The sequence below is a fragment of the Poecilia mexicana genome, unplaced genomic scaffold, assembly GCF_051168715.1.
Source record: "Poecilia mexicana isolate PSO_F unplaced genomic scaffold, ASM5116871v1 scaffold_2, whole genome shotgun sequence".
NCBI lineage: Eukaryota > Metazoa > Chordata > Actinopteri > Cyprinodontiformes > Poeciliidae > Poecilia > Poecilia mexicana.
Window position 1 is genome coordinate 9,668,341 of NW_028263371.1, and position 24,703 is coordinate 9,693,043.

General features: G+C 39.2%; 2 protein-coding genes across 3 annotated transcripts; both read right to left on the reverse strand.

Annotated features, from left to right (window-relative positions):
- Window positions 1-4,467: 4,467 nt before the first annotated feature.
- On the reverse strand, window positions 4,468-10,805 carry gpr183a (G protein-coupled receptor 183a). 2 transcript variants are annotated; one of them, XM_088010415.1, is made up of 3 exons: window positions 9,866-10,805; window positions 7,079-8,302; window positions 4,468-6,349 (listed from the first exon to the last, which is right to left on the reverse strand). In XM_088010415.1, exon 2 carries the CDS (start codon window positions 8,277-8,279, stop codon window positions 7,119-7,121), a length of 1,161 nt encoding a protein of 386 aa, XP_087866541.1. In that variant the 5' UTR covers window positions 8,280-8,302; window positions 9,866-10,805; the 3' UTR covers window positions 4,468-6,349; window positions 7,079-7,118. The 2 variants fall into 2 exon arrangements, with proteins under 2 accessions (XP_087866541.1, XP_087866538.1); XM_088010412.1 differs by having other exon boundaries at window positions 4,468-8,302.
- A 9,860-nt stretch (window positions 10,806-20,665) lies between these two features.
- On the reverse strand, window positions 20,666-24,043 carry LOC106906873 (G protein-coupled receptor 183). Its single transcript, XM_014972335.2, has 4 exons — window positions 23,129-24,043; window positions 22,664-23,018; window positions 21,988-22,502; window positions 20,666-21,875 (listed from the first exon to the last, which is right to left on the reverse strand). Exons 2-4 carry the CDS (start codon window positions 23,010-23,012, stop codon window positions 21,711-21,713), a joined length of 1,029 nt encoding a protein of 342 aa, XP_014827821.2. The 5' UTR covers window positions 23,013-23,018; window positions 23,129-24,043; the 3' UTR covers window positions 20,666-21,710.
- Between the last annotated feature and the right edge of the window lie 660 nt (window positions 24,044-24,703).

Sequence of the window (24,703 nt, forward strand, 5' to 3'; positions counted from 1 at the left end):
TAATCATATTTGGAGATAATAACTGGTCCAGTTGGCCCAGTAAAGGAACAGTATCATGAAAAAATAGATTGTGTAACCATGTTAAAATACTGGGAGTTAGATAAAAATGGAAAACAAGTTGAGAGTCAGAGGGTTTTTTTTGTGCTCCTAATGACACCTGGACTCTGTATTTTATAAAAGTAATTAAAAAAAAAATCTGAATCAGTGTTCTTAATTATGGTTTTAATAGCTGCTGCTAGGATCAAAACAATAGGCAGCAATATCTTTAATCAAATATAAGGCTTTTAGATCACAACATTTAAGTATGAGCTGTTCTTTATCAGTTTAAAACATTATTTCACTTTGACTTCAAGTAAACAAATACAACTGAAAACAAATGGTATTAGGTTTTACACAGAGTTTAAAACCCCCCATAATATTTTAAATGAATCAGTTATGAAAAGAAATACTTTTAGAGGAGGCTCAGGAACATTTTATCCCCCTCAACAAGCCTTCTGTCTACGCTGTTTACATTGGATAAAAATCTTAACACTCAGACAAAAACGTCTTTTAATGCTCACCATCTTTTCTTAAAATACTTTTGAAGAAATAGGTTTTAATAAACAAACAAAACAATAAGCAGGAAGTCATTCTGTGACAGAAAAAGCTTCTTGATCTTTATGACAGTAGGATTACTGCCTAATGCCAGATTAATATCTACTCCTTCTAGTGTTTCCTCTGTGATATTATCTTTGCGCTCATGTTTCCCTGAAAATAAAGTGAACAACACAAAGAATTAAAATAATTCTTGGAACTGATCGTTTGATTTGAGCATCTAGAGGAAAGGGTACATTTTCCCCCTTGATACCTGTGGTGACGTTTTAACTTCTCTCTTTGGTACAGTTCAACCACAAACTCTGATACAATCTCAGGTTTGTTTTTTTCTTTTTTTTTTCTGTGAAACAAGTGAGCTCTTGCAAATACACAGTAGTAAATGTCACTCGCCAGATGCCAGTGCTGATATGAGAACTACTTATCTGACGTGGCAGTGATCTCCAGCGCTGTGTATTCACCGTGTGGGAGTTTTATTTACGATATTCTATGAAAACAATGCCTTGCAAACATATTCTCACCCCCTGAACTTTTACACACTTTGTAGCAAACTTTGATGCATCTCATCGGGATTGTGTGTGACACATAGCACAGAATAGATATTCACATTTTTCTAAAAGATTTTTTATAAACAAACATCTGAAAAGTGTGCTGTGTATTCACCTCTCTGTATTCTGATACCCCTAAATAAAAACCCTGCATAACTAATTGACTCTAGAAGGCACCTAATTAGTAAGTGGAGTTCATCTGTGTTCAGTATAGCCTCAGTATTAATCCTGCTGTTCTGTGAAAGGCTCAGAGTCTTAACATGTCATGACTTATGAGTTTGTAGTACCAGACAACAGGAGTTTCGGACAAGAGCCGAACCAAAACTGTTGTCTCGTAACACTGATTTTTGTTGTTGTAGATTAACAGTAAGTTACTGTGCTATAAAGTTTAAAGTACGTTTTTGTGTAAAAGTGACCTCTGGTGGGCATACTTGGAGATGATCTGAAAAGTGTTTGAGATTATAGAAGAATAATCTGGATGTGAAGCAGTCACTTTGGTTTCATTCTCTTTTTGACTAAAGGATTGTAGGGGTGTTTGATATTTGCTAAAAGAGAAAAGCACAGTTCGGAGCTCGCCAGACTTCAAGAGGTACGCACTCCTTCAATTCATTCAGGACGGACGCACATGAGCGTGCTGTGGAGCAGAAACGCTGCAATTAAAAATCAAGCCAATCAACGGGAAAGCAACAGAACCTGGGTTTCTTTTAACAATAAAGTGACTTGAACTTCAAGCAGCCACTGCAAGCATGGTGATGAAGGATTGAATAAAAAAAAAAAAAATCAGACACAAACTTACAGGTAAGGCACGAGACGAGCAAAGCAAGAAACGGGATGGGATAAAACTGATGAAACTGGCAGGGCGCGATAAAAACCCAGAGAGCATAAACGCAGAGGAGCGACGGAGAGTGACACTGAACCCAAGTGAGTTTAATCAGGGGAAAGGTGAACAGCTACGGAAGCACAAGCACAAACAAATAGCAAAATACAACAAAATTACACACGGGCTACAAATTAACATCAGAGAACACGAGGACCGTAAAACGTTACGGCAAGGTTAGCGCTAAAATTGTAGAGGTGTTAAAAACAACATCCCAAGGTTTGAGCATCTCTTTGAACACTTGTTGAGTGGATTGTTGAAAAATGGAAAGGGTATGTCATAAAAAAGACACTATCAAGACTCAAACTTCCACTTAAACTGAAAGGCTGCAAAAGAAGAACAACAACCAGAGAACTAGCCTGACTGACTAAATATGTGGTAAGAAAGAAAATACAAAAACAAACGCTTCACATTATCCTAAACACTCTATCCACATGGTGAGACATGGTGACGGCAAGAACAACCTGTGAGGACTCTTTAGCAGAAGCAGTGAAGCTGGTCAGAGCTAATGGACCTGAATACAAGGCAGCTAAAATGTGTGTTGGATTGTCCCAGTCAAAGTCTGAATGCATCCGAGAAGTAGCGGCAAGGAACTTAAGCAAAAATATAATCATGTGTGAAATCGGGTGAGACGTGTAATACCGCAAATGACGAGCAGCTGGATGTGCAGCAAAGGCTGGCTCCTACAACCACCGAAAAGTGTCAGTTCAGATTTTGTAAACTGCTTTCTCACAAACACTTCAGACTTTTATTCATGTAAAAAAAAAATAATGTGAAAAGCATGTATTGTTTACCTTCTGATTGGTCAATTTGTTCTGGTCTATCACAAGAAATGTCAACTCTAATCTGATCCAAGTCATGAAAGTTTGTGGTTACAGCAAAATGTGAAAATGTGAAAAAGGGCAACAACAAAAGTGATTTTTGCCTTTGTTATAAAGATTATTACTAAAAGCTTCTGTGCAAATATAGTGTGACATTTAATTATGTTTTATGTACTTTTCAGGTAAAAGGTTTAACATAATGTTGAAATAAAACATATCAGAATCAGGCTTTATTTTTCAAGTATGTTCATTGTTCACAAATAAAACCTAACATGCTCTCGCACACGGACACACACACACGTTTGTCTGACTATCTTTGTGGGGACTTTCCATTGACTTCCATTCATTTCTACAGCCTAAACCTTACCTTTACCCTTTTCCTAACCCTAACCAAAACTCAATTCATACCTTAGCCCTAAATCTGACCCCTGACCCAAAAACAGGGTTTCCCCTCGTGGGGACCAGGCTCCGGTCCCCACAAGGAGCAATTGGTCCCCACAACGTAGTAAATGTCAGGAAAATCGCACACACAAAACCTTACAAACCTGAAGTAATTATTTAAAGTAAAATGGTTCCCCTTGTAATATCAGGATCTCAGTTCGGCATGATTTGTCTGAATGCATCCGAGAAATGTTTCTCTTGATACAAGAGAAAACTTCTTGGTTCCTGACAAAAAAGAGGAAGTGACAGTTTGTTAATTTTTTTCTCACACCTCTCATATTGCAGCAGGCCAAAATGGAAATAGCTAGACACCAAGCATTCCAGTCTAGGACGTTTTAGTCTGTAGGTTTTGTTGAAGCTTTTCCAATGGCTGAAATTGATTTGTGATTATTTTCAACTTTGCTTTATCTTTGCACCATTTCTCTTGTCTAGCGTTTGCTTCAGATTTGATTGAAACTCTAGAGGTGTGAATTGGTGAGATATGGTTCTTAGCTTGCCACTCTTTGACTATAATTTTATTTTGAGGTTTGCATTTTTTTTTTATTATTATTATTTTAGAAAATTGCATAGCCACAGCTGGTTCTTCTCCTCACAAAAATCATATTTTTTGCAGTTCTCCAAGACAGTTACACGTAATTTACTTCTATATTGGTACCAGTTTAGCCATCAGCAAAACAACAGAAAACTGGCATGTTAAAGACCGACTTCTATGTAAAGCACAAAGAGAAGTATCAAACCTTGAATCAGAAATATATCACCCACAGTTAAAAGACAGATAAAAATAGACGTGTTTTTATACCGACTGCAGGTGAGGGTTTGACACATTTGATACTGGAGGGGTTCACACATTGACCTTTATGAAACCACAAACATGTGCTTCTTTCGCTTCAAACTATTAAGACATGGCAGCGCATTCTGACTGTTCTGCAATAACCAGAGATTGCAAATAACTGGAAAAAAAGTAACTGAATCAAATCATTTGCAATAATATGTCTCAAACACCGAGCTCTGACAACAGATCCATACACCAAAGATAAAAACGGAGGCAGATTTCAACATCACGTTTTTTTTTTTTTGTGTGTGTGTGTGTGTGTGTGTGTGTGTGTGCGTGTGTGTGTGTGTGTGTGTGTGTGTGTGTGTGTGTGTGTGTGTGTGTGTGCAGCTTAGCAGTGTCAGACACACATAAACAGCAGGTATTAATCCTTTAATTTACTTTTCGGTTACCATTGCTGAAAAGGGGAAACAGGCATTTGCACTTTAAGATAACTTCCCTTTATTTCAGTAATTATCAAATATAACACTAAGACAGCCTGGAAACATTATCTATACAGATTACTACAAGGCGACACAACATTTTATTTTTGTATAAAACGATAAAACAGATAAAACAGAACATTTTTTTTACTTAAATAACAAATATCTCTTGCTTAGTTTTTCAGGTGTTCTTGGAGAACACGCTACGGTCCTCTGTGAAATCATTCTGTTTTATTAATCCAGGCCATCAAAATGTTACAGTCTGAAAAAAACAACAACAAAAAACAAAACAAAACAAAAAGAAAACTAAATGCTTGAGAGAGCAACATGTTGAGAGAGCAACATGTTGCTGCTCAGAGGAACCATCTCAGAATCCTTATCAGTTAATGATTTGGTAAGAACAAGTAATAATCTGAGACATTTATGGTGATGACTGTGAGGGTCAAGCATAAAAGAAAATTAAAAAAAATAATATTTAGTTCAAATAAAATGTATTAGCTGTCCAAATGAACTAAGCTCTATGCACCTGATGATTAGTGGCCATCGGGAACAGAGAAGAAAAACACTGTCTGAGCGCATCAGTTACAAAAATCAGAATTACAATTTGTTTTTCCAATACTTCATATTTTTATGCATTGCCATGTATACCCTTCATTCTCCTCTCAGCTATACAAGGCAGAGACAACAACAATATAGCTAATTCTTCAAAACTTTTTGGGGCTTGTTCTCTGTATGTATGCAGGGTTAGCCCCAAGGGTTTTGTCTTCTGCTTTTAGAAGGACTGGGAACACAAAAAAACTTCTAGATAATCATTGGTAAGTAAGCAAAATGTCACTTTTCTGAACCAGTTAAAGTAGCAAACAGTTTATTTTCAAGTGGGAATAGAACATGGATGAATGCCAGCAGAGTCTTTGCTGAAAACTTACAAAAAATAAAAAAGGAAGAGAGATATATTTACAAGTTAAAGACTGTTTACAAGTTTTACAGAGAGAAAACAAATGATTCAGTATCTACTGTTTTACAAGGTAGTATGAATGAAATTGGTTTTCAAAATGTTAAATTATTGGGTTTTAGGTGTTAACGGACCTGAAACTCCAGTAAAAAGATTTTCTGTGTGACGGTCTTAACGAAACTTGCCACATTTTTAGGTACACTGAACTGAGGTGGATCCCCTTTGCCTTCAAAACTGCCCTTCTTCTATGTGGCATAGATTTAACAAGTCTCACATATTTTGGGCCATATTAGCACGACGGCATCCATTATGCAAATGTCCCACCACATTCTAGCGGTGCCCTTTTGGTTTGCAATCTGGTTACTATGGAGACGACTGGATTACAGTGAAGACATTTTCATCTCAAAGTTCAAGAAACTTTGAGATGATCTGAGCTTCGTGACATGGATCGAGCACCATGAGTACAGGTTGGTCATAGAGGAATGGACATAGTCAGCAACAGTATACTTGAGTGCACTGTAGCATTTAGGCAATGATCATAATACAAATACATTTGTTGATCCATGGTGTCATGATTTTGTTGCCAAAAATCTACCTCTGAGGATCCAAAAATCTCAATGTTGGCTAAGTTTTTTTTTAAATTGTGGCTTTACCTTCCTGTTCGTAGCTGCGAGGAGTGGCACCCGGTGGGGTTTTCCATAGCACGTTGGCATTCAGAGCAAATTTCCACTCGTGATTATCTGAGCTGCTGTTTGCTTTCCTTATATCTTAAACCAGTCTGCCATTTTCCTCTGACATCAACACCCCACTTCCACCCACAAAACAGCCTCTCACTGGTTTGTTTTTGTCTTTTTTGGATTAATTTCTGTGAACCACACAAAGAGAGAGAGAGAGAGAGAGCCCTGTGAGTGAAAATCCCATTAGATCAGTAGTTTCTGAAAATACCCAGATGAGCCAGTCTCACACCAAAACCATGCCACATTCAAAGTAACTGACATATGTTTTTCTTTCCTGTTCTGCTGCTTGGTTTGAGTGTTTTCACTGCATTTAGATATGCAATTGTCCTCAGTCGCTGATTGGCTGGTTCGCTACTTGCACTAACAAGAAACCGAACAGATATTTCCGAAGTGGAAAGTAGATTAGAGCTCCGTGGCTTTATTGATTTTGTTCAAGAGACTGCAGATGCAAATTAGCTTATGGTGTGCTCTGGTACAGAGCATCAATTGGTGACATTTATGTTGGAGCTGTTGTCTCTTTGTCTCTTTCTAAATAAAGTTTATTACTAACATTACATATTATTATCCATATAATCACTGTGGGGGTTAAGGTCTACTGAGATTTTGGGTTGCAGTGTCAGGATTTATTTTATTGTCAAATTAATCCCTAATTTCATAGAAAAACACAGTATAGATACAGTAGATTTCATACTCACTCAACCCTACTTAGATTTTATCGAAGTGAGGGGGATGACCTCCTGTCTTTACATAGTTACAAAAATATGTATGCTGGTTTAAGTAATGAGCAATATCTTACATTCTGTTTTAAATTAACACAGTAATTGTTCTTGAAAAATGTACAAAAGAATGTGCCTCACGTTGGTTCGGATGCCTCCTGTTGTCCATCAGTGGTTTATTTTAGGTACTGTTCATGTTCAAAGAGATTCTGTATGTCCTTTCACTTTGCCTCGGTTCTGTACTTTGGTCTTGCTCATGCAATTTCCATTCCGTGAGCCTCTCGCTGTTGTGCTGCATCTTGTGCCCGTCGATAAAGTCCTTTGAGGAACCTTCGGGTGACGTCCTGACTGCACTGGAAAAGGAAATGCTGACCTGCCTCTTCATCAGCTTCAGGAGTTTCCTTTTGTATCCCTTGCAGGCGAAGAAGTAAATGAACGGATCCAAGCAGGAGTTTAAGTTCATCAGACAGACCGTGATGTGCAGCGACACTTGAAAGGCTGTGAGGTCCGCACAGTCAGGGTTGGACACCAGCTTGCGGATCATGTACTGAAAGATGTCAATGTGGTAGGGGCTGTAGCAGATGACGAACACCACAGACACGCAGCAGATCACGCCGATGGCCTTGCGACTGCGGCCGTATTTTTCTGTCAGGTGGTTGTTCTTGGCTGCGAAATGCAGCTTGGAGGTTAGGAAGGAGTAGCAGACCAGTATGGTGACCACAGGGATGAAAAAGCCCAAAAAGACTGCGCCAATCAGGATGGTTGCAATATTATCCACCTTTTCAAAGTTGGGGTATTCCATACAGGTGGTGAAGTTTTGAGGCTCCCTATTTGTCATCTCCATTCCAAGTAGGGGCAGGGTCTGCACCAGAACCAACATCCACACGCCAAGGCAGATGTAGCGGACGTTACTGACTTTCCTGAATTTAGCAAAGCGAAGAGGCAAGACCACGGCGATGAAGCGGTCCACACTGAGGCAAGTCATGAAGTTGACCCCCGCGTAGGTGTTGATGTAAAACAAAAAGCCTGATATCTTACAGAGTGCCTCACCTAGAGACCAGTGGAAACCCTGAGCATAGTATATGATCCTCAGAGGCAAAGAGAGAGTGAAGAGGATGTCAGAGATGACCAGGTTGAGCGAGTACAATGTGGTGGAGTTCATTTTCTTCACGTTTATCTGGATAACATGGAGGGCAAGGGTGTTTCCAAGCAACCCAACAATGAAAACAACACAGTAGAAAATAGGTATGAGGACCCGGGCGTATTTCCTATGGTCATACAGGGTGTCACATGTGCTGTTGGTTAAGACGGCCATGCTTGCAGGTGCAGACGCAGAACCCATCTGCAGGTTACAGGAACCGGTTACTGCAAAAAGGAAGCAAAGAATTTGTCAAAGTCAAATTTTTAAGAAGTCAGAATGAGTTTTGATTTTATTCTTTATTGCCTTCATGCCACAGGAAACCAAATGAGAGAGCATTACTGAGCATGCATGAAAGGATGAATCTCATGGCCTGTAAGACCTCCACTAGAATACATGCAAATTTACAAATTTAACACCTTTGATCTCAGAAAGGAAGTCAAGAAGCCACAGGTTTCTTTCTTTTTCTTTTTTTCATTTTTCCTTTTCTGACAAACAACTGGAAAATGACATTTTCTACTAATGTTACACGCTTGCTGTTGTCATGTTTCCAGATTTTTCCCCCCCCTAAAACTAAAAGCAATGCAATGAGACTTATTTTGGTAAAAAGAGAATGATTTTCATTAACTGTTAGACATAAATTGGTACCGTTGTACCTAAAGAGTTACACTAAATGAAACGGATAAAGCAGTAGTTTAAAACTACTAAACTTAATGTATGGCAACAAACTTGATAAAAACACATTTTGTTGGAAATTCGGAGTTGTTTTATAAGAAAATTGTGCCATCTTGTGGCTCTTTCTGAACAAAGCAACCCTAAGTTTTTTTTATTTATTTAGGGTTTAAAAGTTGAAGATAAAACTACATTTTAAAGAACGAAAAAAATAAATAAAGTGAGATAAAAATCTTGTCATAATTGTTTAAAGCTGAGAAGTGCATTCTATTTAATTTTACAGAAGGAAGCACAGCTTTGGTCATTCTGAATTGTACAGAAAGAGAAGGAAGAGGTTTCCAAACGTTATTATCTAATATATCTTTAATAGTGTAGCAATAAATGAGATAAAAACAGCGAGTATCAGACTGGATATGATCACAGCCTTTCGCACATTAATATAATGCATTTATTAACACAACTGACTTACAGTGCAAGTTCTGGTTGCTGATGTGTTTTTTTTGTTTGTTTGTTTTTTAGCAAACAGTGACTCAAAGGAAGTAAAAAAACGAAAAATACTGTTACAATGATTCCGCATGCAGCTGCCACATTGTTACCCCCGGCAAAACAACGAGGTGTTAAGTGATACAGCCTTGGGCGTGAGGAAGTCAACTTCCCCGCGGCGTGGTGGCACAGAGTTTGGACGTTGGAAAGTTGCATTGTTTGAGCCAGAATAACAATCAGCTCCAGGATATTCGCTTTTGCTTTATAGTTTGGTGATGAAACAGGCTTCCTGTCCCATAAATAGCAGCAAACGCAGTGGCATTGTCCCTCGGATGATGCCAGAGTAATGTGCCCGATTTAGCACTTTGGAAAGGTGCGGTTCAAAGAGTAGCAAATACTCTTTGTATGAAATGAGAGGCTAAGCAAATAATAATGATAAGAAGAAAATATACATCCTACAAAGACGTAAAAAAAAAAAAAAGAAGCAGATTAATTATGTTTCATTTAGGAGTCTCACGTGCAGCTAAATTGGTAATGAAATGCGAGAAGTCCAACAAACTGATATTTGATGAGGAGAAGGGCACTTTCACTGCATGGTAACCGTAAGAACCATAAAGTCTGGAAACGAGGCTTACCTCAACAGATGGAAACTCCTGCTGTACAGAAGCACTGAAATCACATGGAGCCACTGGATGTTTGTCCGAAGTTGATCAGCTTCAATTAGTTGCCCAACAGCGCAGCAGATCTCACTCGCTGGCGTGGAAACACCCTGACATTCAGAAATCAAGATTGATATCTGCTGCCAGTAACCATAGTGACAAAATATCCTGTAGTAGATCTCTCTCTGTATGTCTGTCTGTAGATCTCTCTCTCTCTCCCTCTCTCTTTCTCTCTCTCCGTCTGTCTCTCTCTCCACCTCTTTCACTTTTGCGAGGTTTTTGAATTATGTTATCTCTCCTCCATTACAGATAAAAACCCGAAGGAGACTGAACAAAAAGCCCGATGAAGCTTAACTCTTCTACGTGGTTTCAAGAAGTTGTCAGTCATCAATCCAGGTCTGGAGAAGAGACAGTCTGGGTGTCGTACGGTGTGGTGTGCCATGTGTTCACGAAGAGGAGGATGTGGCTCTAGTCAGGATGCTGACTCTGTCCAAATTAGTGTTTTTTTTTTTTTTTTAATGTAATGTCTGGGTTCTTTTGAGACAGTTTGTTCTTTCAAGTTGATATACTAATTGCACAACATTACTTTACAAGTTTAGAAATGCTCTGTTTTAACACGCTAAGTTGAAATGCAGTGTTTATACACATGAGGAAATAGGAAGTTCCCCATTATTTACTTCAGAAGCAGACTATCTTTGTTTTGATGTTTTGAGCTGAGCTGGATAATCAGAGACAAATCAGCTTTTGTCTGAATGGCTATGAAATAATTAATGCCCCTTCTATGATCCTGTAAATTTACTGGCAGCTACAGAGAGCATTTTACTGTAAATTCACATGATTTGTACCGCAACTTATTCACACAGTAGATTCCCGTCGAAGTGAATGCAGTACAGATATCTAGCTGCCGATAATCTACTGTAAATTTACATGTTTGGAGATGACAAATGAACTAATTACAAGTAACTGACTGCAGATGAGACTAATGAGGAGATGACTAGCAGCTGGGGGAAAGCACATAAAAGGCAAAGTGAATGAGTGAATGAGAGGACAAAAACAAAGATGGAAACCGACTTCTTGACACGATACCTTTAGACATAAAAATGTTTATTTAAGACAAAACAAAACGGGGATGCTCCACATGCCTTGCAGCAAGAAGACATTGAAAGCTTGGCCTGTGTTCTTCCCTGTGAAGAGCTCTAAGCATGGTTACATAGAACCATGGTTAGAATGGTTCTACAGTTTATCAACTGGGATTGACTGCTGACCTATTCAGGGTGTACGATGCCTCAAGCCCCTTGACCTCTGGAGATAGATGACAGCCCCTGTGCATCCCAATGGTTCTTAAGCAGGTAGAGAAAATACTGTAGATGGATTGGAGATTTTTGATTTAAGAGTTCTTGAAGAACATTCATCCGCCTCGTCACTTCCTACATAGCCCTTTTATCCTTGGGGTTTAGGGTGCCTACCTTCAGGTCGCAAGACCTTTACAAGGGCAGCACACTTCAAACTACATTATGTGCACAAACTAAATGTACAGAGACCAATTAACCAAAAATCTCTGCTTGTCAGGGAAACCAGAAAAACCATGTGTGAAGAACTTATAAAGAGTAACTGTTGGAACTGCTTGAAAACAACAAGAGACACCATGGGAGGGCATGGGCGATAACAGGAAGCTCTGAATCTGACTGAGGGGAAACCAGACATGTAGTTAGAGACCTGAGAATCCTCAAAGTAACAGGACTGCAATGGACAGCAAAGATGCTGTGAATACATTGGAGCAGAGGATAGGGGCATTAAAAAAGCTCTAGAATGTGACCATGTGTGCAACTTAGCCAGGACGTTCTTCAAGACTATCCTGGTCTTGAAGAACTTCCTGGCGAAGGAAGGAGGTTCCTTTGGAACCAATTCCAATGGTTCCAATTCTCATTTCCCTTCAGTGGAGTTAAATTTCTCAGGAAGAACAGCAAACAGAGGGACACGTTGTAAATGATAACGTTGCTTTTCTGCACTCCTTTAGAATTTGTTGTTCGTCTGTAGTTATAGTTTGGCAATGGCACCGGAGAAGGTGAACGTATCCATTCATTGCAGTTAAGGCCAGACCAAGAGAGATATTTAAGACATTATATTGTTGGCAAAGATTTTGTTCAATTTGGCACGTCCCTTTTCACAGTGGGGGATGGTTATTTCACAATTTCCAGTAAGCTTCATAGTTCTTGCACTTGCCTGTGCTCATTTCACACTTTGAGTCCCCAAATTTCACCCATTCACACATACGTTCACATGTTGATGGTGGCAAGTTTCTGAATAGCCTCTGTCAGGCCTCACCAGGGTGACAGAGGCGAGGCTGCCGTGCACCGGCGCCACTGGGCCCTCTGACCATCACCAGCAGGCAAAGCGGGTGAAGGGTCTTTGCTCTAGGACACAATGGCAGAGATGGACGGAGAAGGGGGAACCCAGCTGTTACGAGACAAACTTGTACTACCGTCGTCACCATCACCCAAACTCATCAGGTAGCTCACTTCATGGTCGAGAAGGCACATTATATACCTAAAGGCTAAATGTTAGTGATTGGGTAAAATCAGATCCAACTTAAACAGAAAGACATCTCCAGCAATCAGTCATTTCTCGATAGCATGGCTTACCATCTTTCATAAGTTTATTTTTACAGAATAAAAATAAAACATTTCTTTTTTCTGATAACGCCTTTAAAGCTAGTTCAACTCTGACTTGCTTTGATTTCATTCAGTAGTTTGAGGCCTGTGAATCATCAACGTCACCAACACAAATAGAAAACTTGTGAACATCTAAAGCTAATTATCGCAAAACATTTAGACAAATCAAAAAAAAAAAAAGGGGGAAACTTATTTGCATTTTCATTTCTCATTCATTCGGCTTCAACATTAAGTGTGTAACTATACACGCAAAAACTTCTGCTTGAAGATTTCTGGACAGAGATTACTTTGGCTGCTAGTGAACACATTAAATAAACATCTTGAATGGATATTTTTGATGATTTAGACTAATCATCAAAAGTATTCTTAATCATTTGCTCAGGAGTAAAAGAAACACTGTCACCTTGCTATTTTCACCCAGCACAATTTGTGCGCAAGTGTCTTTGCGTGGTTTTAACACCTTGAAATCACTCCCGCCCTTCTTAGGGCGCTGCAAAGACATGCTCGAAAACAAAATGTGCAGATTAATGGCATGTGTATGTTGCACCAGAATATCTTGAAGGCATTTTTCCTTTTTCTAAAAAAAAAAAAAAAAAAGAAAAAAAAAGGTTTAATAGATACACCTTCTGCATAACCTGTGCAGGTGTGAGGCAAAAAAAGGAAATGCTTCTGCTCCAAAATAAAAAAAAAAAGAAAACTGGAGAATCTTTTTGAAACATGCTTACAGTATTTCAAAATAGACATTTACCTACATGATGACCACAAACGTCTTTTGTTCAAAACAACTCCGGTGGTGAGGGAGAGGAAGCAGTTTGACTTCCTCATGACCAGGCCATGTGGTTCTGACTCATGGAGGCTCAGACGGCTGGATCACACCCATGGCTGACTGATAACCCAAAAAACAAAAACCTAGCCGCCGCTGTTATTTCAAATTTGTGCACACAGTGATGTTACACTGCACTAATAAATAGTCACACATATTTCTTCTCTGCTTTTTTTTTTTTTTTTTTTAATATTTTAATATTTTTAAGTCATTTTACTAAAGGAGCTAGAACCATAATTGGGAAACAGAAAAACAAAAACAAAATCTATCTTCAAGGGACGACCAATCTTCTGGCCCATCTGATGATAATCTGCGTTCTGCACATCCTGCAATTGGTAAAGGGAAAGTTTGAGAGAGAGCAAAACACCTCAAAAAGGATTTCCTCCTGAGCAAAAACCTACAGTTGTGCGTTGTGTATGGATGTCATGGTATTTCAGCTGCCTCCTCTATATGCAACAGCATAAATTAGGGCAGTGACTCAAGGCAGCCCACTACCCAGCAGTGCAGCTTCGCAGACTTCTCCTCTCTTCAAGTTAGAACAGCACAAAAGGAAATCGGAAGAAAAAAAAAAAACAGAAATCTTCCATGACTAAAAGTGAACTGTCTGCTTCCTCAAAGGTTGTGCTATCACCCCAAAATTAAAATATTCAAAAACTTGCTTGTAAATAAAGGCCACGATAATCTGATGGAAGGTTTTTCTGATGTTTTTTTTTTTTTTTACCATGTGGCTGTCAGATATGATTGCAACAGAACAGGAAACATCTGTGGTAAAAGATCTTCTTTAAAAAAAAAAAAAGAAGAAGAAAAAAAAAACTGTTACAAAACTTACATCAGCCATGTTTTCATATTTTATTACTAATTCAAAAGAAAAAAAAAAGCTGGACTCATGCAAGTGAGTACAGGCCTTTAAGCTGCTTCCTGAGGCTTGCTGCTTCTCCTTTTATGAAGAAAAACGAACAAACTAGTAAATGCAGATTCACACCTACCATTTCCCATCTCAACCTGCAAGAGGTAATGATCAAAACCTTTTAAGAAAACTGATATGAACACCTTCAAGCATCTGTTTCCCCTGTAGTCAAATAATGGACACAAAAAAAAAAAAACAACTTTAAGTTGGACCGCAGGCCTTTCACAGTGGTAGGCATGTCCCAGTTACACCAAGGCTTGGCAGGACCCAATTTCACTTGCAGCACAGGATGTGTTGAAACAACACTTTTTGTGAAATTATCAGAAGACATCCTGTTTTCCTCGTCGTTAAAGGGATGTAATCATTTTAGATCATGATGTGTCGCAGCCATACTGCGCTCTCCTCTGGCTCGTGACAGGTACTGCGACTGCGGGGGGTTCAGCCCGTTGCCCGCTGTACAATGTGTACAGTAAGCACTTGTGTTGTAACATGAGGAAGGCACAGGATGGCAGCAGTGTTATTCCTGTTCTCTACCTCTCGACATCACAACATTCAGTGAATTTAAAGGGATAACGTTTTTTTTCCGGCCCAGCAGTTTTCTGGTCTGTTCGTGCGGTTGATGTCTATTCATTTCAGGTCATTTAGATTGTGTGCAAAAATGATTTCTCTTCCATTTCATACCCATACAATGAAATGATGCCATATTATAGACTGAATGTTACAGAAAGTTAAAAATCGGAGCCATCTTGCAGATTTCTTATCATCTGTTTGGCATTAGAGTTTGAATTTTAGAGCAGTTGCTTTTATAACAGTGCACAGTTCAATAAGTTTAACTGTTGGGCAGGTTTGTTTATTTCTTTAAGTCATATCCCATGAAGCAGCATTTAGTGAGTTCCTCTTTAAAAAACAAATGCAATCTTGTGCTGATAACGTCACCTTGAGTTTCTTCTTAAATATTTCATCATGACCGACGTAATAAAAATTCATCAAAGTTAACTCCCAAGAAATTAACTGTTAGCAAAGTTTAATGGGATAGTTTGTACTTTATGTTCTTTTAAACCAGTTTGCAGTTAGAAAGTTGTTATTTTATAAAAGAAACTGTCCGTTTTATCTTGACAACGATAGAGAGTGGTCAGTTTTCATAAAGGTGCTCATTCGGTTGTTTGAAAAGTTCCCTTTTTTTGCCCAAAAATTGTTTTAAAATCTTCCTGCTTATCCTTGCAGGGTTATGTGGTGGACCAGTGCCTGTCTTGGTATGAAGACACACCCTGGACAGGTCGCCAGTCCATCATTGATTTGATATTTCCAAGACCTTTATACCTAGTGGATTAAAATGAAATAATGTATTCCATTCGAAAGCACATTTTTGCAATTTAAAGCAAATCTAACAAAGTTTATTGCCACCTTGAGTGAGCATTTTCAAAAATCCACGGCAGAATTGTTTCTATTTTCATTTGTCTCGGTTTTCTGAACCAAAAATCACAACATTGCCGCCCAGCCATGTGCAACGTGCCAACAAACATAACCTGCCGTTGATCCGCCGCGCCGGCCGAGACGTTCTTGCTTCTAACCACCGATTCTTCATCTGTATAATCTGGCGTGTGTCGATGTTCTCTGATCACCACAAGAAAAACAGACGCAATGTTTTTCACTTTCAAAATCACTAACTTTATCTTTGAAATTAAGCCTGTGGAACTGAGAGTCTGAGCTGATCTAAAGCTAGACACAAAAAGCAGGCTGAGCGCGTCATCACAACCTGTAGCTGTGTTCATTCGAGAAAACGATAACACCGTAAGGAGCAAACTGACGTATGACATGTTGGAAATTAGCACCATGGTTGGCTTTGACAAATCTCAATGAACTTTTAGGGACAACTGTGTGCAACAAGCTTGCTTGCAACTAACTAGTGCTCTACATGTCATCATTTAAGAAAAGGGACAAAAAGGAAAAAGCAAATAAGTTGCCTGAGAGGCAAGTAAGAGAACTTCTAGTTGTGATGTTGTTGCGTCATTGATTTGAGGTGTTTGCATGTTCTCTCTCTCTCCTTGCAATTTTTATGTCTGGGTCTTCTTCTAATAACATATAATCATGTTACTGTAGTTGAATCAATGACTACACTGAATTCAGTGAATCACAACAGATGTCCTTTAAAACAAACGGATCAAGTTTATTAAAACGGCCACAAACTATTTATTCAAACAATGCAGTCAAGTTCAGTTTTTTTTTTTTTTTTACATCACTTCTTAAAAGGCCCAACAAAGGAAACATACTTAACTGCACTGAGTGACTGACTTTGCAGAAATCCGTCCCCATAATGCGCATGCAGCGACAGGAGACACCCAACTGCATCAAGTCATTCATTTTGCAGCGATCCCTCATATTGCACATGCATGCGGCGGACGTTTATGTGAAAATCTATGCACGCACCTTAGTTTAGCTTAGTTTTGTTTTGTTTTGTGCGTCGTTATGATTGACTGTCAACTTTCACAGCGAGTGCTGGCCTCCTGCACAGTCATAGCTGAACTAGAACCAAGCTCTGTCCCTGACACAACCCTGAACAAGGTGAAACAGATTTGTAGCATGAAGAAATGTTAGGAAACCTCAATGAGGCTGTTTCCTGTTTGAAACAGAATTAGCTCTAGCATGGCAAATAACTTGGCATATGTATGTTAATACATATGTGAACCGCTGTGGTGGTACAGTTATGCAAAAGGGACATAAAATGCAAAAAAAATAGTCGCTATGGTGAAACAAGAAACGTTTGAATATGACAACAACAAATCTACAATTGTGCAACTTTCCAGATGATTAAATATGTATTTAATTAGGTGGTAGCCCTGAGAAAATGTTTGACTATTGTGAAGAGTTTCAACAAAAAAGATAAATAACAGTTGTCAGCTTAGATTAAAGTCATGATTCAGTTTCACCATATTGTTCTGTTTATCTGTTTATACTGTGCTGTGCTTTTTTTGTAACATACATCCCATAATGATAATCTGAATAAATTTAAAATGTGATTTTCAAATGAAAAAAAAAAAGACGTAGAAACCAATCTACTCTAATGTAAATGTCTGACAGTCCCACCTGTAAAAAAAATTAGTTAGCCGTGACTGATGGCATTTATTTTGTTCAGTTTCACTATGAACACGTTGTGGTGAGACCTGTAGAAAAACCTGAAAAAAACACTGAAACAGAGTCTGCCTAATGACAGGAAGTGGGTAAGAGAAACACTCTAAGGAAATTAAACAACAGATCAAAAACAAATCAATGATCACTAAGTCAAAGCGAGAACAATATCCGCGAATGCAGAGAACATAAAACAGTGGCGAAATTATTTCAAGGGGGAATAAAAGAGACCAGAACATTGAAATCATTGAAGACGGCTCTTGACTCCATGGTTGAATAATAAGAGCTGCTGACCAAGGAGGTCAGTAAGGACTGCTTCATGTTTGACCAACACACAAGTTGGTAATGCCGAAGAACTTTTCAAAAGCTACTGTGTAAAACTGGTGAAACAGAAGTAGACCTATGTGCATCGTGTTACAGCTGGACTAAAACTAGCACAGCACTTCTGGAAAACAACAACAACACAGCAACAGCCAAACATTGTGGTGGTACAATGTCATGATGTGAGATGGGTTTACGTACTTCTTCATGACCTAGATGGCAGTAATTGATGTAACAATGAATTCTACATCCTGGCAGAATGCAGAATACACTGAAGGCTCTGTTCTGACCACCAGCTTCAGCTTAAACTGAAGATTGATTTGATTTTGCACAATGATCTGGTTCAACACAGGTTTTGTGTTTTGTTTTTTTGAGTGGTCTAATCAAAGTCTGGACTTAAATGCGTACCAGTTATTGTTGTATGACTTTGAAGAGATCACCCATGCACAAAAACACCTCGTTATGGATGAATTAAAGTCATTCTGCCAGGAAGAGTGGGCAAAAAGTCTGCACAGTGATGTAAAAGACTTTTTGCCAGTTGTTGCAAAATCTTGACTGCAGTTGTTAGATCCAAAAAACACAGAAAACAATTACTAGGATGGGAGGAGGCTTGGTTTTCCAGACAGTCAGGTAGATTTTTAAAGTTGAAATAAATTAAATAATTATGAGTCAAACAATAATAAAAAAAACCCCCAACATAAATGCAGTAAAGGTTTTTCATGTTCATATCCTGATGCATTTTGTTTAGATAATTCAGTTTGTTTTCCTTTTAAAAAAATAATGATTGTTAACAAAATAATGGAAGGACATCCATATGGGATCATTGTAGAAAAACAAAGATACTGATAGTGAATTACTGATGTTGTGAGGTAGAAAAAAAACCTCGCCAACAACTACGGTAACCCAAATGCTATGACCACAACAACCCTTGTTCTTGAAAAAGACAGCCCAGAAATGCTCGATAAAACTGTTGGCTTGAACCGCTACAATTTTTTGGATTTCTACAACCCAGTGCTTTCCCCATTCTGGTTACTCTGATCGGTCTGATATCGGTGCATTTATCAGAACAGTAAACTAACTCTTTGTTTCCGACGCAGTGAAGAAACGTTCTGTCTCCTGCACATCACAACTCATTTTGGAAGCCCCACCGCCAACATTCATGCCAATGCACTAAACATATGAGTAAGTGGATGGAGTGTGGTGGGGTGGAGGGTAATACGACATTTCACCTAAACCTATCTCTAAAATGAGGCAACACATCTGTTTCATCTAACAGAAGTTGTTAACCTTTTTCCCAAGCTGATGTAATAAAACTGACTCATTTCGTTACCTAAGATGAAAAATACAGCATTATTTGGCCACGTCTACATTTTTTTAAATTTATTTTTTATTTTAGCATAGCCAGTAAAAATGTTTCACGAAACCATTTAGCATCGACGGCTTTCTTAGTGGTAAATGTGTCATTGGGGTTGAGTTGAGTTAGCTGATACATCTCCAACTAAGATCGATAGTCTCTGAGCTACGTCACCTCGTCTCACATTCAGGTCAGAATTGGGTTATTCCTGTCTTACGTCACCATCTATACGTCATCTATATGTGCTTTTGACGTCACGTTGTTTTAAAAAGCTCAAACAGTCACTGTAATGATAAATCTGTCCCGTTTTAAACACATGGTTTGATTTTTACCAGGCGCTACCACAGTTTTAATTTCACCTTAAATTTACAAAAACATCCTCCAAGCAATAAATAAATAACTAAAGATGACAAAAATGTGTAAGGAAAGCTAACTACACCCAGTGACTCAATAGCCATAGAATAACCACCTCCAGCAATAAAAGTGCTTAAATTAGTCACCGTCTCCATGCCATCTTCTGATTTACGTCATGTGGATAAACTTTAGACCGCTTTGCTTTTCAACTTGCCGTCTGTTCTTTGAAGTTTGCGGGTTTTCGCTAAGAGACGGCTTTAGAATCGGGCTGAGGTACGAACTTTAACTAGGCCACTGCAAGATCTTGAAACTTTTCCTTTTCATCTGTTGTGTTTCAGCCGCCACTGAAGATGCGCATGAGGGAGGGACATCACAGAGTGTCTCAAACCCTGGTGTGATTGATAGGTAACCAAAACAGAAGTCAACACTGATGCCCTCCTGCCCTGTGTTCGTGTTGGCGGCCGAAGACTCCAGACAAGAAAACTGCTTGAGCCGTTAAAGAAACTTATTACGGTGGACTTGATTTTTAACACGCATCTCTTCCACTTTTTCTTGTTTTTGTTGAATGTAATAAAGGCAGTTTGAGTTTTTGTAGACTTAAAGACAGGCGATATTCAGGATGTGGAGAGCCTGAATATTGATGTAGTGATTTTACACAATACTGTAATTTTATAATGTGGGATTTTTTTTTTCATCCACAGAATAAATGTCCTCTAGTTGAATATTGGATACGTCTACATCTTGCAGCATGTGATTATGCTACTGTAATAAAATATGGAGCTAATAAATTTAACCTGACACTGACTTCAGAGAGGAAAAAACAATTATAATAATTCTCTGTGAAATTTGAGTGATGACCCTGGGTAGGTCACTCCAAAACGTTATATTATTTCCTGTCAGATTTGGTCAAAGTAGAAGATAATACAAAAATAAATCTGCCTGTGGAATTATTTTTGTCTGGAAGGTGATATGTTGTTGTTTGGTTCTTGTTAAAGCAGAACATGATGATTTTCTGTTTAGTTTATGGAATGTTTCACTTCCTGATTTATTGAATAGATTACAAGAATTCATAGCTGCTTTTTTTTGTCCCTTTCATCTTATATCTACAATGTGCAGATAACATTTCCATTTTAGCATCTAATATATGACAACGTTTTTTTCTAAGGAATTTCTGAGTATAATGTTTAATGATGAATAAAAATCCGAATAAACCACATCATTTTGATTCATGTCTTGTTTAATGTTTAGTAATTAATTATAAACATATCTAAAAACAAAAAAAAAGTACGTAGCCCACATGTTTTCCCTTGTGACATAATTGCACAATAGCTGCTTCAATCTTTGCATATTACACAATTTCTTCATAACAGTTTTATGCAAACCTATCGGGCTTCTTTTCCAAAAAACTCAGGAAGTGCTAAAGGTTATGTTTAAATATGGGACTTGCTCGAAACAAAGAGTACACCTGCGCATGTTTGCTAGACCCACACGCACACCAAAGCCTCACCGCAAGATGTGGAAGGCAGCAGGAATGAGGCCCCTGAGTCGGGGGAGCAGGAAAGGTGGGTGAGGAAGTGGTGATTTTCATCTACGTACTCCTACGCAGAAGACAAATGTGGGCGGCAAAGAGAAACGCAACATGTTCTCATTTTGGCAAATTTCATGAATATTGTTAGGTTTTTGCCATCGTGCTTAAGCTGCTGTGACGCACATTGGCCTTGATTTTAGTAGAGCTTACATTTGGAAACTCTACCGCATTCGTTCTTTCATTGACACCAAGCAATCACAATATTGCTATAATAAAAAAACAACAACATATTATTATAATAATCATTACAGGAAATGATAGTTTATTCATTCTGCACTTCATCAAACTATGAACACAGAAAACAAAGATACTTCATCTTTCCACTACTACTACTACTACTACTACTACTGGTTTATCATTTGTGACTTTTGTATAAAGGAAAAAAAACACACACACACACACACACACACACACACACACACACATATATATATATATATATTTAAATATATAAACAACTGGAGTTGAGACAATATACTTATCACATGGTCGACTGTACCAAAAATCCATAGCATTATTGGAAAGGCAATATGTAATGCAGCTAAACTGAGACCATTAATGCTGACCCTGAACATAAAGTCCGCCACCAAAGTCATTTGCAGAAACAGCTTCATCAGGTGAGAGAAAACGGGTCTTTTTATAACCCCTTAAGCTCGGTTTTTCTCTGTGGTTTGGCTCAGGTGTTGCTGCTGCTATTCTCGGCTGTCGCTTTGGAGGAGGCGGCGGAAGTATACAGATAGTCCTTAAACAGGCTCATCACTCGCTTCTTGTACGTCTTTATGGCAAAGAAGTAGATGACGGGATCCAGGCAGCAGTTGATGTTCATTAACGAGACCGTGATCTGTGGATTGGATCGTGAGAATTGATTACAACAAAGGAGAAAACAAACAAACAAACCAACAAACAAACAAAATAGAGGAACGTGTGAAGTCAACAGAGAGTATGCCTCTTACCTGCAAGGACATCTTAAAGGCTGTGAGTTCCTCACAAGTCGGCTGATGGCTGATCTTTCTGAACATGAACTGCATTATGTTGAGGTGGTACGGGCTGAAGCAGAGCACAAACGTGAGGAGGATGAGGAGGATGATGGTGTTGGCCCTGTGGTTTCGGCTCGTTCGGCCCGTCACAGAGTTCTTCTTGGCCGCATCCCGCAGTTTCAGATTGATCCTAGCGTAGCACGCCATTATGACCGTGAGCGGGCAGCAAAACGAGATGAAGCACGCCAGGAGTAAGAGGTAAGGGGTGTGACGAGAGCCCTCGAAGTTAAAGTACTCCATGCAGGTCCGCTTGTCGCCCCTCACGTGCAGCATGCTGCGGAATAACAGCGGGGAGACCTCCAGGGATACCAGAAACCAGACCAGGCAGCAGACCCTGCGGACAACTTTCGTGCTGCGTAAGCACTGCAGGCGGTGAGGATGCACCATGGCGAGGTACCTGTCCAGGCTGATGCAGGTCATGAAGCCGATGCCTGTTGGAAATGGAGAGGATTGGCATCGGATTAAAAACAGCCATTTGTTTTTAAGCAGTTTCGCAATCTAGTCCCTTTAATTTGGTCCTACAGCTGCGCCACCTTGACATAAAAACAAAGTAACCTCTTGTGGTGTAAAGATGTGTGGAGCTCCGTGTTACCTGCATACGTGTTTGCAAAGAAGAGAAGCGTGGTGAGTCTGCAGAGGAGGTCACCGAAGGGCCAATCAAAGTGACGTATATAGTAGGTGATTCTGCCTGGCAACGCCAGCGTGAAAAGAGCGTCGGACAGCGCGAGGTTCACCAAGTAGATCGACGTGGAGTTGAACTTCTGCTTCCTCTGGCAGATGACACAGAGCACCAGGCAGTTCCCACACACGCTGATGATAAAAACAACGGAGTAGAAAATAGGGAAGAGGACCACCGCGGCCCTCTGGTAGACGAAGACGTCACAGCTGCTGCCGTTTGGAGGGGCTTCGGTGGGACCCGAGGTAAAGTTCTCAGCAGCCATTTCAACCTGGACAAGAACGAAAGAAGAGCATGGTTAATGATGCACCCTTTGGACAGAAGCGAATAAACAAAAGAGCAATCCGCCAAATTAACATCAAGTCAACACACAATACTTACAAGGATCAGGAAAGCAGCGGAGGTATTTCACTGTCACTGCTGCTGAGGCTTTGTGTTCAGCTTTTACTGTGAGCTGAGAGGCTTGAAGCACCTTTATAACAGAGCCATATGTATGAAGGGTTAAAATCCCACCTCTTCTTTTAATCCAGCCTTTCAAGCTTTGTCACGTTATCCACAGAAGTTAGTTGCCTCAGTGCTACAGGCGGGGCACACACACACACACACACACACACACACACACACACACACCCCCACACGCACACACACACACACACACACCCACGCACGCATGTGCACACACACAGAAATGTAACACATCTACTTAAAAAAAGTTTTACAGAATTTCACATTCCCAACAGCTGCCAAAAAAGGCACTAGGTAGGTACAAAAGGTGTGCACACATCTTAAGGGGAATGTCGAGAGAACCATTAACTTCATGTGTCTGTCTTTGTATTGATGCAGAAACCAGGAGTAAGTACCCCTGTGAGCCACATTATATGTACAACTGGTCTTCCAGTTCAACCAGTTGGATTGGTTAAGGATTTTTGCCTCATTTTTGCCTTATTTTTTTTTTAGATTTTTAGGTTTGGTTTGGTGAGAAACCTACAACCTATGATCACCTTTTCTTAAAATTCTGACTGCTAGGGATCGCTTCCAGGGAACATTTTTTATGATGAAAATACATCAAAGCAATCTGTAAATGGTTCTTGGACACCTAAGAGAACAATTTAGTCCAAATTACAGATAGACATTTAATTTAAATGTGAACATTTTTAGAATAAGAGCAGTACTGTACACATAACATCTCTTTGACTGAATCAGTTTTTGGCTTTAAAATGAGGAAATATACAGAGTATTTTCGACTCATTGTTGCAATTTTCTGACTAAAAAAGAAAAAAAATGAAATGAAGCAATGTTTGAGTTTGCATTTATGAAAAGCTGCAGGCTCCAACCAAGTTTTTTTTGCCTCACAGAGCATCCCTCCTCCTCCAGGAGGAGGAGCTGCCACTCAGCTCCTCCAGACTGGTGGCAGCAGCAATTGGCAAGCACCTGTGGGAACTGTGCATCTGCTGAACTCATCACAGAAATGACTTCTTAGTCCAAAGCTCTTGGACTAAGAAGAGCTTAGTCCAAGAGCTTGGACTAAGCTCTTGGACAAAGAAAGCTTTGGACTAAGCTTTCTTTGTCCAAAGCTCTTGGACTAAGAAGAGCATAATGGAGGAGGACTGTTTTTCTGAAGGGGGAGCAACGGAAAGAGTGGGAGCTTCTTAAAGAGACAGAGGCTGATTCCAAGGGATCAAATTTCAAAGTCACTTTTGTTTTAAGTTATGTTTGATATATGCAGCTTTTTTTATTACAACTGATGGTAACATAATTACTTAATTGCGGTATAAAATGGCACAATGTACATGGAACATACATTTAAATATTTAAATTGATAAGGGAAGATGATGGTTTTAATATATGACTCAGGACACCACAAGTGAGCTGATATCAAAAACTGCACTCTGTTCTACTCTATTGTTGAGGTCTACCATTTGGTTTTCACTACAGCTAACGGTTGGTCTGGGCTCT

What these genes read in the sequence shown, in the direction of transcription:
- LOC106906873 (XM_014972335.2), bottom strand. Translation starts at nt 23,012, where the DNA reads ATGGCTGCTGAGAACTTTACCTCGGGTCCCACCGAAGCCCCTCCAAAC. An exon ending in CTTTGCAAACACGTATGCAG is followed by an intron (nt 22,503 to 22,663) that starts GTAACACGGAGC and finishes CATTTCCAACAG; the next exon opens with GCATCGGCTTCATGACCTGC. An exon ending in CCTTTAAGATGTCCTTGCAG is followed by an intron (nt 21,876 to 21,987) that starts GTAAGAGGCATA and finishes TCCAATCCACAG; the next exon opens with ATCACGGTCTCGTTAATGAA.
- gpr183a (XM_088010415.1), bottom strand. Translation starts at nt 8,279, where the DNA reads ATGGGTTCTGCGTCTGCACCTGCAAGCATGGCCGTCTTAACCAACAGC.